This window comes from Phocoena sinus, chromosome 5 (assembly GCF_008692025.1).
Source record: "Phocoena sinus isolate mPhoSin1 chromosome 5, mPhoSin1.pri, whole genome shotgun sequence".
In the NCBI taxonomy this organism is placed as follows: domain Eukaryota; kingdom Metazoa; phylum Chordata; class Mammalia; order Artiodactyla; family Phocoenidae; genus Phocoena; species Phocoena sinus.
In genome coordinates, this window is record NC_045767.1 from 107,737,382 (window position 1) to 107,763,452 (window position 26,071).

General features: G+C 36.4%; 1 protein-coding gene across 8 annotated transcripts in view; it reads right to left on the reverse strand.

The window, feature by feature from the left end:
- Window positions 1–26,071, reverse strand: part of ARFIP1 (ADP ribosylation factor interacting protein 1) — a 130,510-nt gene that overhangs the window by 50,779 nt on the left and 53,660 nt on the right. For 5 of the 8 annotated variants that reach the window (XM_032633122.1, XM_032633121.1, XM_032633118.1 and 2 more), the window contains 3 exons: window positions 13,246–13,354; window positions 7,701–7,796; window positions 6,042–6,154 (listed from right to left, as the gene is read on the reverse strand). In XM_032633122.1, coding sequence (XP_032489013.1) covers window positions 6,042–6,154; window positions 7,701–7,796; window positions 13,246–13,354 — 318 coding nt within the window. The remainder of the gene's footprint in view (window positions 1–6,041; window positions 6,155–7,700; window positions 7,797–13,245; window positions 13,355–26,071) is intronic. The other 3 variants (XM_032633125.1, XM_032633124.1, XM_032633123.1) reach the window with 1 other exon arrangement.

A 26,071-nucleotide genomic window follows, 5' to 3' on the forward strand; every position in this document is an offset into this window, starting at 1 on the left:
TTCGACAAAATTCAACACCCACTTATGATAAAAACCCTGCCGAAAGTAGGCATAGAGGGAACTTTCCTTAACATAATAAAGGCCATATATGACAAACCCACAGCCAACATCATCCTCAATGGTGAAAAACTGAAACCATTTCCATTAAGATCAGGAACAAGACAAGGTTGCCCACTCTCACCACTCTTATTCAACATAGTTTTAGAAGTTGTAGCCACAGCAATCAGAGAAGACAAAGAAATAAAAGGAATGCAAATCGGAGAAGAAGAAACAAAGCTGTCACTGTTTGCAGATGACATGATACTATACATAGAGAATCCCAAAGATGCTACCAGAAAATTACTAGAGCTAATCAATGAATTTGGTAAAGTAGCAGGATACAAAATTAATGCACATAAATCTCTGGCATTCCTACATATTAATAATGAAAAATCTGAAAATGAAATTAAGAAAACACTCCCATTTACCATTGCAACAAAAAGAATAAAATATCTAGGAATAAACCTACGTAAGGAGACAAACGACCTGTATGGAGAAAATTATAAGACACTGATGAAAGAAATTAAAGATGATACAAATAGATGGAGAGATATACCATGTTCCTGGATTGCAAGAATCAACACTGTGAAAATGACTCTACTACCCAAAGCAATCTACAGATTTAATGCAATCTCTATCAAAATACCACTGGCATTTTTCACAGAAGTAGAACAAAAAATTTCACAATTTGTATGGAAACACAAAAGACCCCGAATAGCCAAAGCAATCTTGAGAGTGAAAAATGGAGCTGGAGGAATCAGGCTCCCTGACTTCAGACTATACCACAAAGCTACAGTAACCAAGACAGTATGGTACTGGCACAAAAACAGAAATACAGATCAATGGAAGAGGATAGAAAGCCCAGAGATAAACCCACACACATATGGTCACCTTATTTTTGATAAAGGAGGCAAGAATATACAGTGGAGAAAAGACAGCCTCTTCAGTAAGTGGTGCTGGGAAAACTGGACAGGTACATGTAAAAGTATGAGATTAGAACATTCCCTAACACCATACACAAAAATAAGCTCAAAATGCATTAAAGACCTAAATGTAAGGCCAGAAACTATCAAACTCTTAGAGGAAAACATAGACAGAACACTCTGACATAAATCACAGCAAGATTCTTTTTGACCCACCTCCTAGAGAAATGGAAATAAAAACAAAAATAAACAAACGGGACCTAATGAAACTTCAAAGCTTTTGCACAGCAACGGAAACCATAAACAAGACCAAAAGACAACCCTCAGAATGGGAGAAAATATTTGCAAATGAAGCAACTGACAAAGGATTAATCTCCAAAATTTACAAGCAGCTCATGAAGCTCAATATCAAAAAAACAAACAACCCAATCCAAAAATGGGCAGAAGATGTAAACAGACATTTCTCCAAAGAAGATATATAGATTGTCAACAAACACATGAAAGGATGCTCAACATCACTAATCATTAGAGAAATGAAAATCAAAACTACAATGTGGTATCACCTCACACCAGTCAGAATAGCCATCATCAAAAAATCTACAAACAAGAAATGCTGGAGAGGGTGTCGAGAAAAGGGAACCGTCTTGCACTGCTGGTGGGACTGTAAGTTGATACCGCCACTATGGAGAACAGTATGGAGGTTCCTTAAAAAACTAAAAATAGAACTACCATATGACCCAGCAATCCCACTACTGGGCATATACCCTGAGAAAAACATAATTCAAAAAGAGTCATGTACCACAATGTTCATTGCAGTTCTATTTACAATAGCCAGAACACTGAAGCAACCTAAGTGTCCATCAACAGATGAATGGGTAAAGAAGATGTGGCACATATATACAATGGAATATTACTCAGCCATAAAAAGAAAGGAAATTGAGTTATTTGTAGTGAGGTGGATGGACCTAGAGTCTGTCATACAGAGTGAAGTAAGTCAGAAAGAGAAAAACAAATACCGTATGCTAACACATATATACGGAATCTAAAAAAAAAATGGTTCTGAAGAACCTAGGGGCAGGACACGAATAAAGACGCAGACGTAGAAAATGGACTTGAGGACATGGGGAGGGGTAAGCATAAGCTGGGAAGAAGTGAGAGAGCTGCACTGACATATATACACTACCAAATGTAAGACAGATAGCTAGTGGGAAGCAGCCGCATAGCACAGAGAGATGACCTCGTTGCTTTGTGACCACCTAGAGGGGTGGGAGGGAGACACAAGAGGGAGGGGATATGGGCATATATGTACATGTATCGCTGATTCGCTTGTTATACAGTAGAAACTAACACAACAATGTAAAGCAATTATACTCCAATAAAGATGTTAAAAAAAAAAGAAAAAAAACGAATTCATTTTGAAAATAATAGGACAAATGGAACAAAATTAAAGGGGCAGGAAGAAGCAAAAGTAAATTATTGCTCTACATAGATCTCCTACTTGGGGTAAGATAATATAATGATAAACAGTGTATAAAATACCATAAATCACCACCATATAGGTCATGAATTTACAAGATAGTCACTAGGTACTACTAGTATTTAAATAGCACCAGAGCTTTTGTATAATGCAAAAAAAAAAAAAAAAAAAAAGAATAAAACAATTTAAGTACAAGAAAAAGAATAATTTCATGACAGCAACTGATAGATATTACATTAAAAGAGTTATTAAGAGTGAAGGATAGGGAAAAAGGGAGCATAAAAGGAAATACTAGAAATTGAACAGGGGAGACAGATCAAGAAGTAAATAAAGAAGGTAATATGATAAGAAAAATGGGAATGAAAGTTTTAAAGATACTGGCTTTAAGACAACAAATATTAACTTGATAAAGGTGTGAATACTGGTGGCACATTCTTAAAACATTTTTAAGAAACATTTAATGTTTAGAAAAGATGCCAAACAGGTCTGAATGCTGAAACAGAGATTATTCTTAAAAAAATAAGATGGACTTCTAAAAGGACCCTAGTTTACACTAGGAAAATACAAAAAAAACAAAAATGATAAACCAGAGTTCATTATTCACAACTGTTCTTGCAGATGAGAATAAATAAGAAAATAAATAAATTTTGTATTCAAAGTGTGTGAATAAAATCAGGTAGATTAAAATAATATTTAAGGGACTCCCCTGGTGGTGCAGTCATTAAGAATCTTCCTGCCAATACAGGGGACATGGGTTCGAGCCCTGGTCCGGGAAGATCCCACATGCTGCAGAGCAACTAAGTCCATGTGCCATAACTACTGAGCCTGCACTCTAGAGCCCACGAGCCACAACTGCTGAAGCCCGCGTGCCACAACTACTGAAGCCTGCGCACCTAGAGCCTGTGGCTCCACAACAAGAGAAGCCACCGCAATGAGAAGCCCGTGCATGCTCACAAAGTGTAGCCCCTGCTCGCTGCAACTAGAAAAAGCCTGCATGCAGCCATGAAGACCCAACACAGCTATAAATGAGTAAATAAATTAATAATAATAATATTTAAGAAGATAGGTTCAAGGCCTAAACTTAAAATCACTCCTATTACATATTTGGTTTTAATCACCAGACTGCTCTTGGAGCCAAAATTAACAACCAGTAAAGGAGGTGCTAATATTCTCTTTTAGGAAAAGCCTTAAAGTGTCTGCTAGAGAACAGAAACAGGCAGAAGAAATTAAAGTTAGAAATCATGTAGGAACTGAAGTCCAAGAAAGAAAGGATCAAAGCCATAGCCAGAATCAAGGTCCTCAAGAGTATGATGGATAACAAGCAAAGTCCTAATTCACCCAAATCAGAATCAATACTTGAAGGATTATCCAAATGACAACGAATGTCCTATATCAGCTCACAATTTGGACCAAAAAGGTCAAAAAGCCACAAGAATAGAGCGTCATATGTCAGCCCAGACACACTGGGCTACAAACTTCATAAAATCACGTAAGCTAGGACTTTCTCTCCTTTGACTTAGACTAGATATCCAAACTTTTCTAATGAAAAAAAGTTTCAGCTAAAAATAAAGTGATCACTCTGAAGAGAATAACTCTTTCACATAGTACTATGCCATGTGTACACATTATGAAGACTGGTCATTTTTATTAACAGAAAGTCTGAATGTGGTATGTTAATGTAGAGATAACTGGAATCTTAATGATTCAACTCAGATTATTGAAGAGGTAAAAGACAGAAGAAAAGGAATACATGATAAACACACACATATAGGAAAAAAAAAGATAAAGAACAAGGAAAACACAAATTAAATGACATAAGAGAGGAAGGCTAGAATGAGAAAAATTTAATTTGGTAATCTGTAAAATTACTAGGATTTAGTTCAGAAATAAGGCCTGTATTCTTTAGGCTCCAAATGTGTGGATAGAGAATGCCAATGGTTAGAGTCAAATTTCAGGAATAAATGAACAAAGGAATGGCTGAACAGAATTTAATAAATAAATGAATGGAGCTCAGTCTGGTATGAAAGACAAACAAGTGGAATGAAAGGGAGCATGAAGGGGAATTCCAAGCAGTAGGCAAATACAGCCCTGTGAACAAAGTAGTAGAGGTGTGAGAAAGCACAGCTTGTTTAGGAAATATCTGGATAATCTGGTATGGATCACTGGATCCCTGGGTGAAGAGAAGAGCAGCAGGAGATGAAGTTGGAAAGGTAGATGGGGTCAGATTCATGCTGTTCTAAAGACAATGGGGATCGAGTGAAGGATTTTAAGCAAGAATGAACCATGTCAGGCAGAGCAGAATATGTAGGCTAAGAGAATTTGTCAAGAAGCTACTACAGTAATGTGAGAGAGTAATCATATGGCTGTGAAGGGTGAGATGGAGACGAGGGTATAAAGTCAAAGAATATTAAAGACGCAGAATCCATTTTAATTAACTAGATACGTGGAATCAGCGAGAAGATGAAGTAGACATTTGAATATTTGGTTGAACTGTTGTGATATGAGGGAATACAATGGGAAAAACAATACATGGAATGAGAGAATCCATGTCCTTGAGAACAAAAGGGGCAATGAGTAAATAGAATGTCCTGAGTGGGAACAGTTTCGCAGGCATCCACTGATGCCTTTTTGACGGCTACCACTGGCATTTCTCAGTTCTACACTGACATGAACTAAATACTTTTTTGGAAAGATTCGTGTAGCAGTTTCAGGGCACTTTTACCAACTTAAGAATACCTGTACTTTTGTAGAAAACTGTAGATCATACTTTAAAAATACTAACTGAAAGAATAAATTCGCTTTTGTATTACTCTTTAGAAGACACATAAGAGACTCCGTATAAAAATACAGACAATTCCCGACTTACAAACCACTAGGCCCACTACCAATTCACAAATACAGCCAGTGTTAAGGCTAATGCTCTAACTTGAACTGCTAGGGCTTTCACCCACTTAACTATTCTATGAATTCTACCATCTTGTCCCTGTTAAGATTTGAAGGTACTAAGTGGATTTGGGGCTTATCTATTTGTAATACATCAAATATAGTATAGATTAAATAATTTGCTTATTTGTTTTATGAGAACATAAAAAAAATAACCAACAATTACTCTGAAACAATACAACTAACAACAATAAACTTCTGAAATCCAACTCATTTGCTGTGTGCACAGTTAGTGCTTAGTTATTACAATAAATCAGAGAATTCCAAACTTTGGAAAACTAATATACCTCTTTTGACATTCAGCTGCTATAAAGTATCAAAAACCTGCAGATTGTGACAAACATATCTAGAGCAGCTCTGTATACAGCTAAATGTGCTCCCTCCCAGGCACTGTATTTCTTCTTCAACTATGTGTTATCCGTCAATTAGTAAGAACTTTAGTAGCTTTTTTTTAAACTCTTGCTACTGACTTTTTAAAATACATTTATGCCAAGATCAATAAGACAAAATACTTCATTTTCTAATTGTATGTTTATGTTTAAATAGCATTATTCTCTCCTATATATTCATATAATTGCAAAATAATAATGTGAATAACATACAAATAAAAATTCTTAAAGCCAGATAGGGTACAGAATTTAAAAAAAAAAATTACAAACCTTGTAGGTATTTAGACTCCATTTTCTAACAAGTTCTAACTTTTCCATTGCAGGATTTTTAGTTTCATCTGCTAGAATAACTGGTCCACTTTTTGTCTGCGTTCTCTGGCCACCTATAAGATCAGAACAAAAGATAAAAATGCAAACCAGATAAAGACAAGTAGAAAGAAAACAAAACACTGATGCTGTTCAAATTAAACTACTTATGCATTTAAAGAAATAAAAAAGTCCCCACAAGGTGAAGGACTAGAACTTCCTGGAATCATTTTGAGGATAATTTCCTAACACTTAAAAAAATATATTTCTGAGGTTTGTCCATCTTCTTAAAAACAAATCCTGCAACCAGCCTTCTTCTCTAAATACGTTGCTGTTTACTTCCAGAAAAATAAATTTTCCACAATTAATCTTATAACCTAATGATTCTAAAAAAAACTGTCAGTGAAAATCTGAAAGGCCACGCACTCTTCACAGTGATCTCCTTTCACTATACTACATAGAAGAGAGCAACAATAGAATGTTACTGTAATTTTGGAGGATTTAAAAACACTATAATTTTAAAGTCATTAAAAATATCTTACCACTAGTATAAGAGGCTGTGTTATAACAAGACCTAGACTGTACTTCGTTTTTTCTCAAGAGAACCCTCCACTTCCCAAAAAAGCCATAATTAATACAGGCAGTATAAAGCCCTGATAATGCATTGCTCCAACAATCAAGAAGTTATGACATAAAAGCAACTCTACAACTATATAGTTCCTAATAGTAAAATATTTTTCGTAGAAGAAAAATTTTTTTTTTATTTTTGTGTTATGCGGGCCTCTCACTGTTGTGGCCTCTCCTGTTGCGGAGCACAGGCTCCGGACGCGCAGGCTTAGCAGCCATGGCTCACGGGCCCAGCCGCTCCGTGGCATGTGGGATCTTCCCGGACCGGGGCACGAACCCGTGTCCCCTGCATTAGCAGGCGGCCTCTCAACCAGTGCACCACCAGGGAAGCCCAGAAGAAAGTATTTAATAAACATGTGTGATGTTAATGACTTGGGATAGAAACTTCATAATAATTTTAAAATAACAATGAGAAGATGACAAGAGAAAATGTTTTATAAAATGGCTGTAAAAGGTTACAGTCAGCAAAAATTTCTTTTCTCACTCCTCTAGCCAGCCCAGCCTTTACCATAGCTTTACCACAATCTAAGAAAGAGAACAGCATACAAAATCAAACACATTTAAGAATTTACAAAATTCTCACAGAAACAAAATATTAACATTTCATGTAAAAAGAAATACAAAGTTTATTTTTTCCCTGTTTTTATAGTCCAGCAATATTAAAGTGCAGAGCAGTTTAGGATCAAATAAGTAAACCAACATTTTCCAGAGCAAAGAGAGGATGATTTAAAATGAATCAATTTTACAGTGTTTTTTAATCGTAAGGTAAATTAAATTTCGGGTTTGAAATAGAGCCTAATAAACTTTGAAAAGCCAGAAAGATAAGCTATGGCTAGAAAGATTATTTTCCTTATTGTTAAAAAAAAAAAAAGCAGCCACCCAAACAGCCAGAATAACACACACCTAAGAATATAAAGCAAGTGATAAGAAACTGAGTGAATTAGTTTAGTTTCAGCAGTAGCAAGAAGGGCTTTATCCAATCAGTGCAGTGAATACCTGCAGGAACAATTAAATCACTTCCTTGTTGAGCCAGTCGACTAGCTGCCACCCTGCTAGGAGACATAACAGATGGCAGTGGTGGTGCTGGGGAACCTGAAAAGGGCAGACATTTCACTGTGAAAATCCTTTTCTTCCTCCACATACTTACATTTTGAATATAGGTGTACTGACATTTTCTTTAAGATATTCAAAAACTAGGATTAAAAGCTAGAATTAATATACTGGTTTTCTTGCAGAAATGGACTAATAATAAATGGATGCTACCAGACTGAGTTCTTAGTTTCCAAATCAATTAAAAGAATGTGATTAGAGTCCCACAGCTGAATGATTTAAAGCTTAAGTAAATATTTTATCACTTGCTACTCTAACATAGGGAGGAAAGCTCTTCAAGTAGAAATCCAAAGGCACGTAACACTGTATCAAATTTAAAATTAAAATTCATAGAAATGTGAATGAATCACAGCCTTCACAGAAATTGTAGCCAACATTTTCATATCATATATCAAATATCACATAGTGTAGGTCACTGCTACTCACAGTATGGATGCAAGGGGTCTCCATCAATTATGTCACCTGGGAACTCACCAGAAATGCAAAACTCAGGCCCTGCCACAAATCTACTGAACCAGAATCTGCATTTTCACAAGATCCTCAGGTGATCTGCATGTTTTTTTTAAGCTTGAGAAGTGCTAACATAGAGTGTTATTCCGATTAATCATAAGCATTACTTCTGAAGCTTTTAAAACATACCTGAGACACTCCATAAAATCTTCTGATTATCAGTGAAACAGGTATCTGTAGGGCTTTTTTGCCAGGTTTATCTTTTTTATTCGATTGATTTTTAGTTTTCATTTATTTATTAGGTAAATAAAAATTGTATATATTTAAGGTGTACAAAGTGATGTTTTGATATATGTATACATTGTGAAATGATTACATCCATCACCTCACATAGTTACCTCTTTTGTGTGTGTGGTGAAAAAACTTGAGATCTATTCTCTTAGCAGATTTCAAGTATACTTTATTATTAACTATAGTCACCATGCTGCACATTAGGCAACTGTAGTTTTTTAAAAGCTACTTAGGCTATTCTCAAACACAACTAAGCTTGAGAACCAGAGGAAAGAACACAATTTCTGAGTGAAACACAACTGAGTTTTAAATTCTAACTCTGGGCTTGAAATTCTGGCTCTATTTAACCACATAGTATCAATATTTTAGTATCAGTAATTTGCCAGTAACACCCTGGCAAATTACTTAAGGTCTCTGAGCCTCAGTTACCTATAAAATAAGAAAAACTGACTACCTAACATTGTTGCTAATGGCCAGCATTAAACTAAGAAAACTGTCTGGCATTAAACTAAAGAAAATTAGCTTCAACTGATTTCTTTATTTTAAATTCTAAAGGCTATATATCTTTAGGGAAGTGATAATTAAAAAGAAGTTGAGAAAATTATTAACATCCTTCCACATTTAACTGAGTATATTTTAATGTTTATAAGATAATTTTATTTCAACTACACTCTTTCCCAGTTCTCTAAAAAACACATAGTGTATCAAAATTTATAATTAAAATTTTCTAATAAGAATCAACGTCAACTTTCTCATATCCCAGATATACTAAGTTCTGATCAGAAACAGCCACCAGGTTTAATAATATGAAAACCTTAATCTGGACTGGATCTAATGTTAAAATCCAAACACGCAATAGATCTAAATAGGCTGGTGCTACCTTTCAAAGTGAGAGATACCTGTCTTTAAAAAAAAAAAAATCTGTTGAGCCATAAAATTTAAAACTGGAAGGGGACTTCCTTGGTGGTCCAGTGGTTAAGACTGTGTGCTCCCAATGCAGAGGTCACGGGTTCAATCCCTGGTCAGGGAACTAAGATCCCACATGCCGCTCGGCCAAAACAAACAAACAAAAAAACAAAACAAGAAAATTGGAAGGGACAACGGAAACCAACTAGCCTGACATTAAACTACAGGAGAAATGAGGTGCAGAGAGGTTAAAACTGCTTCTTATTAGAGACTCAGATGTTCCAAATCCACACCATAATGTCTCCATCATTAAATTCAATACAGAAAACACGAATCCATAAATTACTTGTTGAGTTGGAAGGCATTTAATGTTATCCAGTTCAATCACCATTTTAAACAAAGACTATCTCTACTACCCAAGGCACAAGGGTTTCTATTATATGAGGAAGTGTTAAATAAAAGAGGACTACTGTAGTTCCATTTCTTGATGATCCCGGGAACAGAGCTCTGTTGTTCTGGTTATCACTGTTTATTAATCTTACATAAGAGATAATCCCATGACATAACATGAGATATGTATAATATATGTAACAAATGATACAGAACTTTCCAAACTAAAGTAGCAAAAGACATGGTGCTGAGGTGTGTACATTCAACTGTTTGCTCAAGGGTAATTATTCTCTGTATCTTCAACCCTTTAAACCACTAATTTAGACTCAATTAGTTACTAAAATCATTCACAATAAATAAGTAAATCATTCCAACAAAAAATAATTCTTAAAACTCTTTTTGCTAATTGACTAAATTTGGGAAGTTTGCTCTGTTTTCTCTTAACAGCAGAAATCTAGGAATATGAATATGTGCATGCAATGATCAAAACCCCATTAAAACAAAACTCAGATACCAAGTATACCTCACTCTTATGAGTTGATTTATTCATGATTTCTACTATTATTGATTCTACAGTGTATTTGCTGGGCAGATTTCAGTACTTCTCGTTGTTAGGCTGAATTTAAGTATCATTTCTTCTAAATTTGCTCTAGAGATGGAAAAGTCAATGGTAATAAGTCATTTAAAGTTATCATTCAGTCATTTCTCCAGAGAGCTAACATAGCCCCAACTCCTAACATTTTTTCATAAGACCTATTTCCTAAATTTTAAACATGAGAAAATCATGCTCATTCCAATTTATCTATGTATGTCTTCAAATAAGGGCACTTAAGGCTTCCCTGGTGGTGCAGTGGTTAAGAATCCACCTGCCAATGCAGGGGACATGGGTTCGAGCCCTGCACTGGGAAGATCCCACATGCTGCGGAGCAACTAAGCACTGCGCCACAACTACTGAGCCTGTGAGCCACAACTACTGAGCCCGTGTGCCTAGAGCCCGTGCTCTGCAACAAGAGAAGCCACCACAATGAGAAGCCTGCACTCCGCAATGAAGAGTAGCCCCCGCTCGCTGCAAGTAGAGAAAGCCCGTGCACAGCAACAAAGACCCAACGTAGCCAAAAATAAATAAATTTATAAAAAACAAAACAGAACAAAAACAAGGGCACTTAAAACAACTACAACTTTCCAATAAATGCTCAGCTAATCTGAGTATGGCAGAATGATTATCTTTTTCATATACTGATAAACAACGCAGTTTGTGTTAAAAAGTGTTTTACAAAGTCAATTCAAAGAGACGTAAATTACCGCCATTATCATGAAACATTTTTTATTCCAATTTGAAGGATTAGGATGGATCTACAAGCAAGTGAAAGTGACTGGCATTTTCACACTCATGCACAGCAGGTTGCAATGGCCAGCTGATTTCGATTATTATATAATACTATTCTGATTAAGGGGGAAAGAATAAAACCAAACACCAGCTAAACAATTTCACTGAAAATACTTAGAATCTCTTAATTGTAAAAGTTTTTTTTTTTTATTCTATGTTGACATTTAAATTTGGAAATTGGTGACTGGTGCAAAAATGATGTCATATTATGCAAAGTAAGCCTTATATCTTTAAGCACTCATAATTTTAGGCAATCAGTCAACCTTTTCAAATTCAAAGTTATCCCCTAGATAATAACACCACAATGCTATGCAATGACTATGGAGATACTGACATGTATGCTCCCTTTCTATATCTTTATTTTTCTGAACATAAGAATGAAAAACGAAAAAAAAAATAATGTCAGTAGGTAGCCCACTCATTTTACAGCCTAGAGCAGAGGATATTATACTGGGTTATCCTAAATGCCTATTTCCAGGATCCATTTAACAAAGAATATATTTCAAAATACAGGTTTTAAAAAACATATTTATTTATTCATTTGGCTGCGTCGGGTCTTAGCTGCAGCACATGGGCTCTTCTTTGCTGTGTGTGGGATCTTTAGTTGCAGCATGCAGGATCTTTAGTTGCAGCATGTGGGATCTAGTTCCCTGACCAGGGATCAAACCCAGGCCCCCCTGCATTGGGATCGCAGAGTCTTAACCACTGGACCACCAGGGAAGTCCCAAAATATAAGTTGTTTCTGACTGAAGTATTGGCCATTAGTATAATAAAAATATAGAATACTATTATCTGCAAGAGGGCTAAGGATTACAAAGGCATGGAGATATCTTTTTTATTTTGTGAAATTATAATGCAATATTAAAATTAAAATTCTTCATTGAACATCAACTATTACTACTTTAACTACAGCTCTGTCGAGAAAACGATCCATTTTCACATCCAAATCTCCACATGATTTTACTTTCTTTCACTTGTGTGAAAATGAAAGAATACCTAAAAAATGTTATTATAGGCAAGAGCATTAAAAAAGGAAGCATTTTACTTTATATTAAAAATAGACATATGTACATGGGATGTGTGCAGAAAAGAGCTAACATAGTAGGTCTAACTACTTATCCTTAAAAAGACCAGCTTATAGAAGATTGGCCCTTGGCTGGCATCTGAGAACTTTAATTTTGGGGTGATTCCCTCCATTCCCAAAATGGTAAGACTTGCTCACTATGCCTAAACTGCTTATACAAACAATGTGCTTTACGCTTTTCTTCTGGGAGTCTGGAATCTGGGCACGTGCTCACAGAGGGTGCCTATGTGAGCAAGCAATCTCCAGTAAAAACTCTGGGCATTGAGGCTCTAATTACCTTCCCTAGTTAGCAACATTTCACATTTGTTGTCACAGCTCTGCTGGGGGAATGAAGCATGTCCTGTGTGACCGAACGGGGAAAAGATCCTTGCAAGCTTATGCCCAGTTTCCCTAGACTTCGCCTCAGGCATCCTTTGCCTTTGCTAACTGTGCTCGGTATACTTTTGCTGTAATAATCATAGCCTAGAGTATGACTATAGACTGAGTCCTGTTAGTCCTCTTAGGAAATTACTGAATCTGAGGGTGGTCTTGGAGACCTCCTACACAGCATGTATAGTAAGAAAAATAAAAGTTTCATTTTCCTAATTGCTATGAAACAGGAAATATGTATTTATACAAATCAATATTGACCTATAAATTTTGTGGTTACCCCTAAAATAATTTAAATATGCATTCTTGACATAATGCTTGAGTTTTTATTTCAGTATTTTAAAACCAATTCTTAAGTAATAATCAGTGCAGTTATGCACATTGATCTATTTATATAGAGATGACTACTAAACAATTCTTAAATTATTTAAATTGAAGAGAAAAAGGATTATGTTTATAATCAGTGTTTTATCACGGAATTAAAGGGCTCAACCCTCATACTTTATTAATAAAGGCTCCACCCCAGTCATCTTTCAAAATAATGGGTTCCTTACCTTGAAATGCTCCTGCTTCAATAACCCCCTCTTTGGTACTTTCAAAGCCATGAGATGTGATTTGGGTTTCTGAGAGACCAAGTCCAGCTGGTAATGAACGCTTCAAATCCTTAGCAACATTTAAATAAAAGAGAAAATCTTGTAAAAAATCTCACATCACATAACATTTCGGCATAACTATGTCCTTTTAATCCGCCTTAAACTGTTTTTTCTCTCTACTATGTACTATTCCCTTATGCTGTCACAGTGTTCTGTAATGATGTATAATCAGCAGCAAACTCAGTAAGATTTGCTATTAAGAGGTACAGTGTATATCAAATACAAAATACTTTCATCATTTTAGAACTAAGCATCAGGCAGATGTTAAAATTCAATTTCAAATCCACTGATACGTCAGGAAAATCATTTTAAAGAGTAGAATTAAGATTAAAAAGTCAAGTCTAACATTAAAAAACTCATGATGTCTAATATAATCATGATGAGCCTGGCTAATGTTCAGTATAAACAAATCATTCATTTGCAAAATTAAACTTCCCTTTGATTTCCAGGTTAGCTAAGTAAACAGGGCTTCTCTCACTTCAGTCAGGGTGAGATAAAGGTTGAGGTAAAGAAAATTTCTTGTTATTTAGATTTATATTAAACCAACCTATAATATAAATTATATTAGCCAACCTAACTGCAATTTAGCTTTTAATGGTAATAAATATAATATTTGACATTCAGTCTTATAGGAAAAGAAAAGAGAAAAAGCCACGAAACACAGATTTCCAATTAGAAGTCCTTTCTGTCCTCTGACTTGGATATGAGGAATTACCCAATTTTCATAATCAGAGTCTATGAATGGATCCTACTGGTTTTTCACAACAATGACAAGTTAGCGATGCACTAAAAGATAAACGTCTTTGAAGTCCTTTCTTAATACTCTATGCCACCACATATATTGTACAGTTATCATTTGAAACTCCTGCAGCCTTCACACTGAACTCTCTATTCTGCTTACCCTGTTTTATTTTTCTCACAGCAGTTATCATTAAGTAGCTAGTGATAAATAAATATAATTTATTATATTCAATAAATATTTGTTGGATGAATAAATAAATGAATTTGTTGAATAAACTAAAGGACTTATGACAACACCATATAGATTAAGAAGTTGATACAGCAATAGGCTTATTTTAAAATTTAATTTAATGAGTATCTGCTTATTCTTACTATGTTAGACTTGCTGGGCAAAGAAAAAGATAACATAAGGTACAGTACTTGCCTCACCGGAGAGACAACATACACAAACATTAATATAAAAGTTGAACTTGGTGCCAAAGTAAAGACAATAAGTATCAGAGGAATTCACAACAGGGACTAAGTCCATGAAAATCCGAATAGGAAAAGAGAAAGTACTGCTTGAGCTCTGGAACATAAAGGATTTATTGAATCAACATTTAATGAGCACCAAGTTATGACAGCCAGTCCTCTAGAAACTACAGATAAGCACTGTAGGAAACAGATGGTCTCTGCCCATCAGACTCATGTGAGGCATAGGGGAAGGAGGAGATGGACAGTAAATAAATGTATCTCAGGTAATAAGAAGTGCTGTAGTAAGTACAGTTGATCCTTTGAAAAACACAGGTTTGAACTGCATCCCCTTATATGCTGATTTTTTTCAATATATATGCTTGTACTACAGTACTACAAGATCGGAGGTGGTTGACTCCTCAGATGCCGAATCGTGGATAAGGAGGGCCAAAGGAAAAGTTACACAAAAATTTGCCTGTGGGGAGGGTGGGCACCCAACCCATTGTTCAAGGGTAAACAGTAATAAATTGTAAGTGTGTTTGTTATTTTTTTTTAAGGCAGGATAAGAGGGACACAGAGTGACAGGCAAAGGGTGTTACTTTAGATGGGATATTCAGGGAAGGTCTCTCTGAAGAGGTAAGATGTGGGCAGAATTCTGAACAAAATGAGGGAGTGAGCCATTTACATATGATCAGTTTGTCAATTTCTACCAAAAAAAGCCAGCTGGGATCTTGATAGAGACTGTGTTGAATCTGATCAATTTAGGGAGACTCCCATCTTAACAAATTAAGTCTTCTGATCCATGAACGTGAGATGTCCTTCCATTTATTTAGATCTTTTTAAATTTCTTTCCTCAATGTCCTATAGTTTTTAGGGTACAAGTTTTGCACATATTCCTGAGTTTTTTCTTATTTTTGATGCTACTGTAAATGCAACTGTTTTCTTAAATTTATTTTTGGATTATTTATTCCTAGAGTTTAGAAATAAAATTGAGCTTTGCATATTGCTCTTCTATCCTTCAACTATGCTGAACTTATTATTTTTTTATTTTTTATTTTTTTGTAGTACGCAGGCCACTGTTGTGGCCTCTCCCGTTGTGGAGCACAGGCTCCAGACGCGCAGGCTCAGCAGCCATGGCTCACAGGCCCAGCCGCTCCACGGCATGTGGGATCTTCCCAGACCTGGACATGAATCCGTGTCCCCTGCATCGGCAGGCGGACTCTCAACCACCGCGCCACCAGGGAAGCCCCTGAACTTATTATTTTTAAAAGGTTTTTTTGTGTGTGGATTCCTTAGGATTTTCTATATACAAGGTTATGTTATCTTCAAATAGAGACAGTTTTACCTCTTCCTTTCCAATCTGTATGCCTTTTATGTGTATAGTTATTCTTTACACATTATACATATTGTATCAACACTCTTTTATATCCAATATTTGATAAAAACATTAAAAAAGTGGTAAAACCAATGTACACTTAACATTTAGAGTTTTTCATTAGCAAGACCAAAAAGATCAAAGGCAAACTTTCTGTTGGATAATCCAATGGAGATGATATGTCTACTCCAAAAGAGAAAACTAATTAACATTAGTTTTACCAGGGACATTTCTTTGAATTGGCCTGTAAAAAAAAAAAGTACCCACTCCAATGATTTGTTATAAGCAAAGCTATGACATAATTTTTTTAAAAAATTTAAGGATCTCACTGCTAATCATTATGAGGACAAACAAAAACTAATAAACATAAAATAAAAGCACAGTAACATAATAGTAAATACAAGTAAGCTGAAAGATTGATTCTTGCTTTCTTCACCCTAATTAGAGCTCCCCGTGAAATCACCTTTTGAATTTTGTGTGGCAAACCTTAAAAATGTTTATCAACAGCAAAGACTCTAAAATCACTTTTTAAAGTTTGTGATAGTCTCATCAAGTATCAACTATTACTAGAAACATGAAAGACCTGGAAAGATAATTCAGATGGCCTCATTTGAATACTACTTTCCTATCAATGTTTAGTGGCTATGTGATCCTGGGTAAGTACTTAAAAACGTTTTAGCTCCTGTTAGCTCAGCTGTAAAAAGAGGATCAAAATTACCCCAGAGTACTACTACAATTAGACGAGATAATATGGGCGAGATACCCAGTACATATTTTTAGGCACTCAGTTAAGCTGGCCATCCCTCTCCCCTACTACAATCATCTTTACAACTAATTAGTGCTATCACTAATAATTACAATAGCAAACATTTCTGAGCACTTACTATGTGCCAGGGATTGTTCTAAGCACTTTATGTACAGACAGTCTTCACTCTGCATGACAGGGCAAGATCAAGATCATAAAAATGACCAAGCAAGTAGAAACTGTGCGAAGTGGTTAATGGGAAAAACTGATTATTCCATTACCTTCAAAAATTCTTGTCAAAACTTTAAAAAACTCTTTCCTTGCTTATGTTGTTTAGTTAGCCTTCACTATGTTCTTCTGGCTCAGATCTAGAGTCTCTCAAACCGTGGCAGTGTCAACATGCCTGTGGGCCAGTTATTTCTTCCACAACTCCGTTTAGGTTTATTTTTCTTTTCGCCACACTGCGGGGCACATGGATCTTAGTTCCCCTACCAGGGATTAAACCCACGCCCCTGCAGTGGAATTTCGAAGTCCTAACCACTGGACCACCAGCCAGGGAAGTCCCATTTAGGTTTTGTTGGGGTATTTTTTTAAAAAATAAATGTATTTATTTTTGGCTTCGTTGGGTCTTCGCTGCTGTGCGCGGGCTTTCTCTAGTTGCAGCGAGCGGGGGCTACTCTTCGTTGCCGAGCGTGAGCTTCTCATTGTGGTCACTTCTCTTGTTACAGAGCACGGGCTCTAGGCGCACGGGCTTCAGTAGCTGCGGCACATGGGCTCAGTAGTTGTGGCTTCTGGGCTCTAGAGCATGGGCTCAGTAGTTGTGGCTTCTGGGCTCTAGAGCACAGGCTCAGTAGTTGTAGCACATGGGTTTAGTTGCTCCTCGGCATGTGGGATCTTCCTGGACCAAGGCTCAAACCCGTGTCCCCTGCTTTGGCAAGCGGATCCTTAACCACTGTGCCCCCAAGGAAGTTCCCCATTTAGGTTTTTTTTTGCGGTGGGCGCTGAGTTTGGTCTTCGTTGCTGCATGCGGGCTTTCTCTAGTTGAAGTCAGCAGGGGCTACTTTTCGTTGAGGTGCACGGGCTTTTCACTGTGGTGGTTTCTCTTGTTGTAGAGCATGGGCTCTAGGTGCACGGGCTTCAGTAGTTGTGGCTCGCTGGCTCTAGAGCACAGGCTCAGTAGTTGTGGCTCACGGGCTTAGCTGTTCCACGGCATGTGGGATCTTCCCAGACCAGGGCTCGAACCCGTGTCCCCTGCATTGGCAGGTGGATTCTTAACCACTGAGACACCAGGGAAGCCCCCCCACCCCCGTTTAGGTTTGGTCTGAATTTATGTTATCACTTTTCATTTCTTTGCTGCACTTCTACCTTTGTTTACCCACTCCCTTTTGATTATCCACTTCTGTAAAGTGCCACATGGGTTTACGACCAGGAGACAAGGTGATAACAGAACCACATGATTTGCTGTCTGTGTATGAAATGAATAACAGATACAGTGACCAGTCACCAAGAGACTTTGAAAGTCATGTGATTACTCAATAATCATGATATGCATCGTCATTCACATGGTGATTTTTGAACTTAAGTGCTAGCAGTGAAGTTTATACAACTACAGTTAATACACTGTGGTGAAAGAAATCTGAGCTGTGTTGTTCGGGACAGATATTATTTAATTAACCAAAATTAATGCATTTTGGAACTATACAAAGCAAGAACTGCCTAATATTATCTCATTTAGTAGTACTATCACTACTATTTTACAGATGAGAAAACAGGAACACAGAAATAGGACCAAGCTTCAAGACACACTATTAACTGTAATGTATAGTAAATGTAAACAGACACAAGCAATTTGTTAGAGACTCAATTTATTTTAGCTAGTATGTTTTCTTAAAAAAATTATTTAAAAAGTATCTTTTAAAAATCATTGCAGAATCTGCTCACTAGTTTAAACACACTAATGCAAATATATTCTCAACTTGTAATTTCCTACTGGCACAAAACAGAAAACAACTTTCATTCCATTTCACTTATTTCCTAATGTCACGTAAAACCTCTTGTCACAGGACAATATCCTTTTCATCTGTGTATTGTTTTGGAGAGCACTTAGAATTAAAAAGACAACACTCTTTACACTCAGTTTTATTTACTTCTTATTTTTAAACCAAATCTCTGAGTCTGTTCATTTTGCTAAATAAATGATCTTTACCATCCCAGTTTATTTTTTAATATACTAATGTACTAAATCAATGGTTTCCAGTTTTAAATACTACTGACACTTTTATTCATATTTACATAAAACCAGATAATTTTTTCTCTCTAAAAGACAAATACATCACTTACAAAATAAATAATGTCAAAGCACCAAGATATTTCTTAAACTCTGTGAGTTTGGTTATTAAGGTCAATTATTTATAGAGTGGTTTCCCTGGATATTGCTTTGCTCCAAGTCTTGACAGCTTTTTAGCTCTCCTTAAGGAAAAAAGTATCAAAGACAGCTCTCTCAAAATATGAGGGTGAAAAACCATAAACAACATACAAATGGCACAGAGGTCCAGGAGAGTTTGCTGTATTCTTAGAACTTAACTGAAAGAACATTATTCATTTGAATCATCTGTCCTGTCACAAAATATTGTGTGAATTCCCAGAAAAGAGATATAGTAGTAGTAGCTGGGAAGAGGGGAGCGAGTAACAGGTTAAATAGGGAATTTGACGGATACCTCTCATTCCCTAAGTTTTTAAGAAGTTAAGGGATGCTTCCATCTTGTCATGCATGGCCTCTGGAAGAAACAACTTCTAGCTGTCTGAGGATATTACATTTCACTCAAACCTCTCCCAATGGTCTCCCAAGGGTCCTTTACTCAACAAACAAAAGTTCTTCTAGAAAAAAACCTCGTGTCCTTTATGTAAAACAGCTGTAAAATCTGAAAAACACTAAGGCCTTCCCTTGCTTAAACTCTTACTAGCAGAAGGAGCCTCACCAAAAGTGGTACAAATAGATCCATTCAGATTGTGAACAGAATTATCATTTTGATAGTGGTCTGGCAGTTAAGTTGCTGCAACACAAAATGATATGCGCTATGAGTGGAATGCATGACTTGTAAGAAAACAGTATTTTATGAGCTTGTTGACTGCTTTCTGTAAAATACACATTCTCTAAGTAATATAATTTAGCCTCATAGTTCACAAAAACTTTAAAATGTATCTTTACATAACCCTTAAACTTTTAGTGTCTCAGTTGTAAGGTTGTGCCTAGCTTAGTAACTTTTAAAATATATGTTACTGCATTTACTCCTATAGTTTCCAGAATATATTTGAGAGACAATGAGCCCATTTATAACCAACAATGTAAAATCCCTAGTTTGCATTTTTATGTCGCTCACATTCAACTCAACGTTTAAGACTTTGCAAAGTCATGCTTAACAATTGCACAATAAAATGGAATAAACCTGAAGTTAATTTTCTATTCAAGCTACTAGGATAATACTGGCGTATTTAACAGTTTTTAAAAATAAATCTTCAAACAATTAAAATAAAATATAATGCTTTTGGCAAAAAAGTTTCATGTATAGTTTAAGTTCTTTTCAGAGGATACAAGATAATACTTGTAGTTACAGCTTCCATAAAGCTGTGAAGGGATGTTCATTTTCAACCAAAATAACTTGCTTCCATTTGCATATTTTAACAGAGGTAAGAATAAGAATGAGGTTAAAGATGTAACTTTATAATTTAGCATAGTAATCTACTTTTGAACTGAAGTTACAGCAAAATTAACAATTAAAGAACACCAAATGTTCAGCAAATTTGCTTTAAAATACACATGCTTTGGGGATTCCCTGGTGGCGCAGTGGTTAAGAATCCCGTCTGTCAATGCAGGGGACACGGGTTTGAGTCCTGGTCCGGGAAGATCCCACATGCCGCGGAGCAACTAAGCCCGTGCGCCACAACTACTGAGCCTGTGCTCTAGAGCCTGCGTGTCACAACTACTGAAGCCCGTGTGCCTAGAGCCCATGCTCCACAAGAGAAGCCACTGCAATGAGAAGCCCGCCTACCGCAATGAAGAGTAGCCCCCACTTGCTGCAACTAAAAGAAAGCCCGTGCGCAGCAATGAGGACCCAACGCAGCCAAAAATAAAATAAATTAATTAATTTTAAAAAATACACATGCTCAGTAAGATGCACAACACTACAGTATATAAGTAGAACTAGAGATTTTAAGCTCGGTGCTTTGTGACCACCTAGAGGGGTGGGATAGGGAGGGTGGGAGGGAGACACAAGAGGGAGGAGATATGGGGATATATGTATAGCTGATTCACTTTGTTATAAAGCAGAAACTAACACAGCACTGTAAAGCAATTATATTCCAATAAAGATGTTAAAAAAAATTAGAGATTTATTAATGAATTCTCCCCTTTTACTCAGAGAGAGGAGGAGAAATCTTTTAAAAATGAGGAATTCGCAAAGCATGCATTGTAACCACCAACAATCTGTAAGGATTCTCCAAGTATTCCACAAACTACACGAACTCTCTTCTCCCTAGTTTCCTTACACTATATTTTCCCAGTTTTCCTCCTATCTGCATATTTAAAAATTGCTTTGTGTTCTTTCCTGGCTCTAGTTTCCCTCCAAGAGCAAAGTCCGAAGTCTTACTTCCCTTCCTCCCATGGTGACCTGAAGAATCTGTCTCCCTTGTCTTTAGTCTTGTCAGCCCTGAAATTCATTCTTTGTACAGTAGGCAGAGACAACTTTCTAAAATGCGAATGTGATGAGGCACTTCAGTTTTTACTCATTTTAGTGGTCCTCCATTGCTTTTTAGGTAAAGTCCAAACTCCTCCACACGGTTTTGAGGTTTTACAGGACCTCGTCCCTACTTACTCTCCAACCTCATTTCTCACACATCTGCCCCCACGTTCCCCACTCCAACAATAACGAATTTTCAATTCTACGGTCTCGCAACTTTTTCAGGTCTTTCTAGTTGCCTCTGATGGGACCATTCTTTACTCTTCTTCATCGGGTTGGCTCATCCTTTAGATTCAGCTTGGATAGCACTTCCTCAGGTAATCTTCCCATACTTGTTCGTACCCGTTATCAGCCCATGCTATACTGGGCTTAGCATATCACTTCTCACACAGCATTGACATTATTTGTCTACATTCTCTCTCCTGAAGACGGTAAGCTCCCTAAGACCATCTATTTTGTTCCTCTTTGGTACTCCTAGTATTTAGCAGATATAATACTAATACTTCATTTAATTTTCTCAATTTAAACACCTTATCTCATTCTTCAAAATGGATAAAACCTTCCACAGCATCTACATAATATAATTTTAAAAGAAACAAATTGAAAATTTTATGTTAAATATTCTATAAACTTTGGTAATTTAAAACCCCCTTTTGTTGTTTTAACAGTTAGCTGCTTATAAGGAGTATCTGCCAGAAGCAAAGCTGTTATTCAACAGACCTCCACATTCCTAATTCTGCTGTAAACATACTGCAACATCCTTAACCTCCTCACAGTGTCCTCTCTGACACTCTACAATTATCTTGAGTCAAAGTGGACTATTCTCCAACATTGTTTATCAAGCAGGTAGAGGGAGGGTCAGCATTTTCTCAGCTCTCCACTTCCTAACTACCAGTTCTCAAACTTTGGTTTGGGTAAGAATCACCTGAGAAAACTACTAAAAATGCAGGTTCTTCTTAGTTGCCTGTTGTAATTCTGGTTAAGTTGAAGTGTGGAGCCCAGGAGTCAGAATTTCAAACAAGTTAAGTGAGGTGACTCTGATGTAGGTAACCCTCTGTCTACACTCTGAGGAACTCTGCTGTAGTGTGCAGTGCTGACTCCCACCTCACTGCCCTTGCGAGCCGCCCCACCTACTGACCCTCCATCACCCACCTTCTTTCCGGTCAGTCCCCTCAATAATGAGGGCTTTGGCATATCCAGGTCTTCTGCTCTATCCCCAACTTTTACCATTATCCTGGGTGTTCCCAACGTTTTGGGGACGCTTTCAGGGAATGACTCTATGTTCAGTTTGCAATTACTTCCAAAGTGATATGTAAGGTGTCTAAGCTGAGTTTTACAGCTCATCAAAAACATACTCTACTAATGGCACGGTATGTAGTCTATTGCTTTATTTTTTTTAATACAAACTGTGAAATACTTAAAATGAAATAAAATCTATTGCATGAGCCTGCCTACCTATGTTGATGCAGAATGATGGGTTGTAGTAATAACCATCTGTAAAGATGTATGATTTCTTCCCCCTCAGTATGCTTGTAGGAAGCCTAAGGTTGGTAGTTTCATTCAGATTTGGTGATCTGTAGCTGGACAAGAGGCCAAGAGTGTGACGGCAGATAAAAGATATATTCAACTAATACAGTACATCCCAACCTACACTTTAGTCTCAGATTTCATTAACTTCTTCATCTCTAATGGCTTTCACCTTTCACGCCCAATTCTACTTAAGCAACTGGAACTCCCATGGCCACTCTTTGGATCTTGTCACTGCTCAGGAAGCAACACTTCTGGAATCTTAAATCTAATAACTTATTTTATGATCACAATCTCCTCCCATATCTGTTACTCTAGTTGATCAAGACAGCAAATCTCCTGACTTACCTACTTTCATTTTATCAACACACACACACACACACACACACAAAATCTCAATCTCATTTCTCTCTCTCTCTCTCTCTCCAGTTCCCTCTCATTTACTCAACAAACATTTAACAAGAACTTAGAGCATCACTATCTTCTGGCAGTTTACTGTCTATTCTCTTGGTTCCACCCCAACCCCTGCATCTTAGACTAAAGTCTAGATTCTAAGTAGTACTGAAGTTAAGATGTACCAATTTGCATCAAGGAAATGCTGAACTCATTCAAAGACTATCACTATGGAAATGTTTGTATATAACTACATTCAAAACAATTTCTCCTAAATAGTAAAACACTTATCCATGATAGCATTTGTTTATAAAGGTGCAATCTAAAAATTATAATTAAGACACATATGGCTTCGGCTTTTCATTAAAAATTATACTTATTCACAATTTTCAACAGGAATATGAATCCAGAGTTAATTTAATAGATGTATATATAATAAACATATATTTTAAAACTTAATTTGTGGTAATAGTACTAAGAATATATTCTATACTTAAAAAAAGTAAATATTAAAATGAATTTAGATTTGCATGGATTAAACAACCCCTGAAAAACATTTGCCATACTTTTAAAAGGATCTAAGATATACATCTGGTAAAAAAAACTGGCCTTAGGAAAAAGCCCTCATCAAATCAATGCTGCCGGGCTTCCCTGGTGGCGCAGTGGTTGAGAGTCCGCCTGCCGATGCAGGGGACGCGAGTGCGTGCCCCGGTCCGGGAGGATCCCACATGCCGCGGAGCCGCTGGGCCCGTGAGCCATGGCCACTGAGCCTGCGCGTCCGGAGCCTGTGCTCCGCAACGGGAGAGGCCACAACAGTTGAGAGGCCCGTGTACCGCAAAAAAAAAAAAAAAAAAATCAATGCTGCCAATGACAGAGCTACTAAATTTTTCAGACAATGCAGAAGCATTATATTGTATCACCATATAGTATGGGGAAAAACTGTCATCAGATGCTACTCAAACTCTAGGATAGGATGGCTGAAGTAGAAATTATGTTAAATTTAAGTCATACTGAAACTCATTCTTTCACTGAACTACTGTGAACCATAAGCTGTGCAGTGCACACATACCATCTCCGCCATAAACAGAGTGATTCCAAGCTCTTGGGAAAAGCAGATAAATAAATGGACAGTTACGACATTAAGGTGAGGAGAGGAAATATGTTCTAAAAAGGGTTCTTATAATTTCTATTCTTATATTCTTTCCCAAGTCTTCTTTAGACTGCTAAAGTATGTTATCCAGACTAATAAGTACAGGGGAATGGAGAAACTACTTAGTTTAACAAAAGAATTAAAGAGTAAAAGAAAAATAACAATAAAAACTTCCAAAACAATAAAACTTCCAACAGCTACAACAGTGATGACCATGATGCATGTGGAAAATTAAGGACAAAAGATGTGTCAACTCTAAGAGTATAATATCTCTTCCTGTTGTTCCATGGAAGTCTAGAAACTGTGTTCCTAGTCCTGGTTCTAACATTTGTTCATTCATTCACTAAACATTTAATGAAAGCCTGATTATCTATTATGTGCCAGCAATGCTGCCAGGCCCTGGAGATAAGGTAATGAATGAGCATTCTTGCCCACACTATACTTACGGTCAATCACATAAGCTTTTGGTACAGCGAGTTAATATGGGTAATTCCATCACAACCTCAGGGTCCCTTTTCCTCAGTTGTAAAATAAAGTAGTGAGACACAGGGATCTTCAAGGTATTCCTACTGGATTAAAATCCTGTGATTTAACTCAAAACTTGTAGATCAGGAGTATTTAAAACACAGGGAACCTAAGGATCCACCTGCAAGGTTCAAGGGATCCTAAACTCCTTCAAATTGAACACAAGATTTGGTAGCTTCGTGTATATATAGGTTTTTCTAGAGAAAATGTTTATAGGTGGAAAAACCTAAATTATGAATTTTAGTTTTGGGCCTACCACAGGAAAAGTTTTATTTTAGCTATATTTACTAAGGTAATTTCTCTAAATCTGCCAAATATAACTTAATTCACAAGAAGTTTCAACTTAATTCACAAGGAGCTAATATTCACTTCTTTAACTCATGGTACAAATTGCACATTTCTAACCTAATATTTTGACCAGCACTATAACAGAATAAATTATAAATAATATGCAGTTCATAAGTAAAAGAGTAATTTGTATTCTTTAGAGATTAAACTTTATTACTCTATAAAAAATAACAATTACTTTTTATTTAGAAGCAAAAATATTTTTGCTGTAAAGAACTGAGATAATACTAAGATTATTATCCTATCCTCTCTACGTATAGCTGTTGCCCCTCATCTTAATAATAAAAGTAACAAACCTTGAAACATTAACACATGTTAAGCTGCTGCCAGGGAATTTCTAGGACAAATTCTCCCAGTACATTCTCTATTTCAATGTGAATATTGAGTTAAAGTCCACCAGAGCCTCTCGTAGTAGGAGACTAAGAAGGGAAATCAAATGAAAAATGAAACATCGGCAGTGAGACACACAAAGGAGAACACAATCATTTACAATTTCACTGCCTGGGCCACAGTGACGCCAACTGGCCAGAAAAGTTATGACAACTTAATAAGCCATCATCTTAATTTCATACAAGACTTTATACCTTTTAAAATGCATTAGGCAGTATGCATTAAATAAAAGCCATTATATGATTTTATTTCATTTTTTCAATATTTTTTATTGAATATAGTTGATTTACAATGTTGTGTATTGTATGATTTTAAACATCAAAATGTATAAAAGATGTATATTA